The 4344-nt window shown below is 41.9% G+C and overlaps 1 protein-coding gene across 1 annotated transcript in view; it reads right to left on the bottom strand.

Moving 5' to 3' along the window:
- Positions 1 to 919: 919 nt before the first annotated feature.
- Positions 920 to 4344, bottom strand: part of spz6 (Spaetzle domain-containing protein 6) — a 72657-nt gene continuing 69232 nt past the window's right edge. The window contains exon 10 of the mRNA XM_089102395.1: positions 920 to 1095. Coding sequence (XP_088958521.1) covers positions 1012 to 1095 — 84 coding nt within the window. The 3' untranslated portion in view covers positions 920 to 1011. The remainder of the gene's footprint in view (positions 1096 to 4344) is intronic.

Here is a 4344-nt window from a genome sequence, read left to right on the forward strand (position 1 = left end):
AAATTACGTCAGAATCAAATTTAGAGACAGCCATTTAGCAAAAAAAGAGTAAAATTTTTATGCAAATTTTGTTTACTTATTCAATGACGGTGAGCCAAAATAAAAGCTGTATTAATTAAAAAACGATCAGAAATTAAATAAAAAAAACTAGTTTTTTAAACTGAAAGTAAGGAGCGGCATTAAAACTTAAAACGAACAGAAATTATTCCGTATGTGAAAGGGGTTGTTCCCTTCTCAAAGCCTCGCTCTTTATGCTAAATATTCTTTATTGTTTTAAAAAATAAAGTTGCGAGACAGAGTTAAACTTTAGCGTAAAGAGCGAGGCGTTGAGGAGGGGACAGCCCCTTTCATATACGGAATAATTCATGTTCGTTTTAAGTTTTAATGTCGCTCCTTACTTTCAGTTTAAAAAACTTTTTTTTAATTTAATATTAAAATAAATCGGAAGTTCCCTCGCCTTTTTGCAGAAAATAGTAAACAGGCTTTTATATAAGAGCTGCAAGATGAGCTTCAGATTTCCTTACTGCTAAATATAGCAAGCTGATTGCGTAGAGAGTGTTTACCTTATGCTTTTGAAATGCAAGATTTTTTTTTGTTACAACTCAAACTTCCTTAATTTAAAATGCAAGGAAAGGAGGCGAAATAGATTTGGGAGAAAATCAAAACCTGGAAATCAATTAAATCAATCGACTCTACGCGCGTGTTTAATATTTAAGGGGTATTGAGTTTTGTAACTCATACCCCATACTGACTTTGAATAACCAAAGCTAAATTACTCTATATTTGAATATTATATTCTAAATTTTATTGCTTCTTTTGGGGTAGCGTTTCCAAAAACATTTCTCATATGCACTTTTGAAAGACTAATTTTAAATTATTCTACATTTTGTTGCTTCTGGTAAATAAATTGGTGTGAATTATTATGGATTTATTTGTTACAGAAATAAAAACATATAAATGTATATTACACACAAAGTATGATACAAGAAAATGTGCACTTTCACTTTTGTTCTACCGTCCGTATTTAGTAAAGAACTCTTGTTTCCAGCATTTACAAGATCCAGGGACGAGAAACCAGTCATAGTACATTCGCACCTAAAATATAGGAAAACAAAAATAGAATATATATATATATATATATATATATATATATATATATATATATATATATATATATTATATATATATATATATATATATATATATATATATATATATATATATATATATATATATATATATATATATATATATATATATATATATTTCACCTGGAGACTCTAGACTTTTGCCTTAACTTATTCATTGGACCATATAAAAAAAGGCAGCTATAAAACATATTAAGGTCATTAAAGAGATGTTTTCAAACAAACAAAACAAACATGTACTTTACAAGAGAAAAACACACAATCGATGATTTTAAGGAGTTATAAAACGACTATTTACATATAATAACAAAAGATATGAAAGGCAAAGAAAGTTTAGATGACCGCAGTAAATTTGAAGCTTTGTCCACAATAATAGATTGATAGTAAGGACGGTGGGAGTAGTGAAAATGTTAAAAGTAGAATTGCCAAGACTCAGGGTCTTTATTCACAGTTAAAAAAAAAGTCTTGAAGAATAGGAAGATAAGTCTGCAAACCAAGATCAGAATATTGGAAGCTACAGGGATGACAGTGGTCAAATATGGCTCTGAAGCATGGGCACTCCAAACAAAAAAGCTGAAGAAGATTTGCTAGATGTTTTCCAGAGAAATTGCCTACGGATTGTTCTGGATTCCCGGGTGACTGGCCGTATTTCAAACATTTGGCAGTACGCAAAGTGTGGTTCAATTTCGCTTTCAAAGGCTATAATGAGAAAGAGTTTTAGAAGGCTAGGCCCTGTTCTGTGGATGAAGGATTACAGATTGCCAAAGATTGTCCTTTTCGACCAACTGTCAAGGGATAAACAGAAAGCAGGTTGTCCGTGGTTGAGGCAGGAGGATGTCAGTAGAGAGGGGTCAGGAGGCGCGATCACGCACCCCTGCTGCCACCTACAACTTTTTTTTACATAATTCATGGATGGTTATGTGTGTCAGTCGATTTATTTGATGTTTTTCATGGATGTTTAATGGTTTTTGTCAGTGAGAATTTGAAAAACAGGAACTTTGTCACATTTATGGATGTCAACAGCAATTCATGTTTGTTATATGGTTTTCTCAGTGAGAATGAAAAAACAGGAATTTTCTCACTTGGAAAAACAGGAATTTTCTCACATGAAAAACCATAAACCACGTGGTCCTGTCACGAGTAGCACCTATGAACTTGATTTACATAATCGCTAGGGGAAATTATTGATTCACGAAGGGGAGAATTAAGAAACATTAAGGCTTCTTTAATCTTTAGGTCTGAGGGATAAACGTTCTTTAGGTCAGAGAGAAAAATTAATATTCTATTTTTAAATAGGGCTTCATTGATCTTTAGTGTCAGGAATTATAATTGACATCACTTGTTATCTTGGAATTATGCGGGAGTCTAAAGAGATAGAAATTCTATTTTTAAATACGGCTTCACGGAGCTTTAAGTCGGAGAGATAAATTGATATTCTAACGAAACCCTAATAGTTTAGCTAGGAAAATTTATGAGATGAAGAGATTAACGTAGGAAAAGGTTTCTTATTAATTTGAAATGCATTAGCGCAGAGATGCCAATAACAAAGGAACACGCTGAATTTACGTCTAGGGATTATTTGGGCGAAACCGTTTTAGACAGGCTATAGAACTATGTCGGCAAAACAGTTAGAGACATTTTGAAAGAAGATTTTTGAAGAGATTTTAGAAGAGAATTTGAGGGTGAAACTCTGTGGTCGTTATAATACACAAGTTCCATTTGAACAGTGTTGTGAGGTCCTCTACCCCAACCCCAAAGGGTTCCAATCCTCCTACCCCAACCCCGAAGGAAGCCCCCGGTCCTCAAAGGCCCCCCAAGCTCCCAAAGGGCCACCGGCACCCCCAAAGGCCCACCCAGACCCCCAAAGGCCATCCCCGGGCCCCCCAAAGGCCCCTCGAGCTCCCAAAGGCCCAACGGGGTCCCAAAGGCCCTCCCCCGGCCCCCAACCGCCCCCCCGGCCCCTCAAAGGCCCCCCAAGCTCCCAAAGGGCCACCAGCGCCCCCAAAGGCCCACCCAGACTCCCAAAGGCCATCCCCGGGCCCCCCAAAGGCCCATCGAGCTCCCAAACGACCAACGGGGTCCCAAAGGCCCCCCAGGCCCCCAACTGCCCCCGGACCCCCAAAGGCCCTCCCTGTGCCCCAAAGGCCCTCCCTGTGCCCCAAAGGCCCTCCACCGGTCCCCAAATGTCCCCCAGGCCCCCAACTGTCCCACGGACCCTCAAAGGCCCCCCAAGCTCCCAAAGGGCCACCGGCGCCCCCCAAGGCCCACCCAGCCCCCCAAAAGCCCTCCCCGGGCCCCCCAAAGGCCCATCGAGCTCCCAAAGGACCAACGGGGTCACAAAGGCCCCCCAGGCCCCCAACTGCCCCCCCGGACCCCCAAAGGCCCTCCCTGTGCCCCCCACGTCCGCCCTGTGCCCCCACGGCCCTCCCCCGCGCCCCCCAAGTCCCCCGGCCCCGCGCCGCGCTGCCCGGCTGCGCCGTGGGCCAGGGCGCCGCAGGCTGTGCCGCCGGGAGGCACTATGGGTCAAGATCGTTCCATAGGGGATGCACCGCAGGGAGTCACAATAGGAAAGTACCACAGTATGTACCACAGGGATGCACCGCAAAAAAAAGTAAACTCAACAGTCCAAATATTGAACTTTTATCCCCCACCCGCCCGCCTCCGAACCCCCCCGATCCGCCCCCGGGCCTCCAAGGTCCCCCCGAGCCCCCCAAGGACCACCGGCCCTCAAGGGACCCACAGACCCACAAAGGCTCTCCCCGAGCACCCGTCTTTCGTTGATGTGTGTTGTCTGAAACCTATGATTTGGGATGTGTAGTTTGCTTGGAATAGGATGCAGTATCAAAAAGGGCTGATTCGATTGGAAGTTAGAAGAGCTTGTGTCCTTTTTAATAGTCAAAGTAATTGGAGGATAACTAACTCCCCTCTCACGCCCACCAGTTCCCAAAACACATCCAATCCAAATTTTGAGATAGCCATTTGTTTGACATTGTTAAAAAGTCAGGAAATTATGTTTTTGAGGATGAAACTCCCCCCCCAGCCCTCAGGGCAAGGGTTCTAAGTTATGTCCTGAAGGTATATAAGTTTTTTTTATGGAAAGCATTGGCATAGAAACTTCAAAAAGGGCACTTTCTATCAAAGGAGTTGTTTGTTTGATACTTTGTATAAAAAAAGGGCTCATCCAATTGGAAATTGG

The sequence above is a fragment of the Artemia sp. Qi Xiang Cuo genome, chromosome 16, assembly GCF_049724085.1.
Source record: "Artemia sp. Qi Xiang Cuo chromosome 16, ASM4972408v1, whole genome shotgun sequence".
Taxonomy (NCBI): Eukaryota; Metazoa; Arthropoda; class Branchiopoda; order Anostraca; family Artemiidae; genus Artemia; species Artemia sp. Qi Xiang Cuo.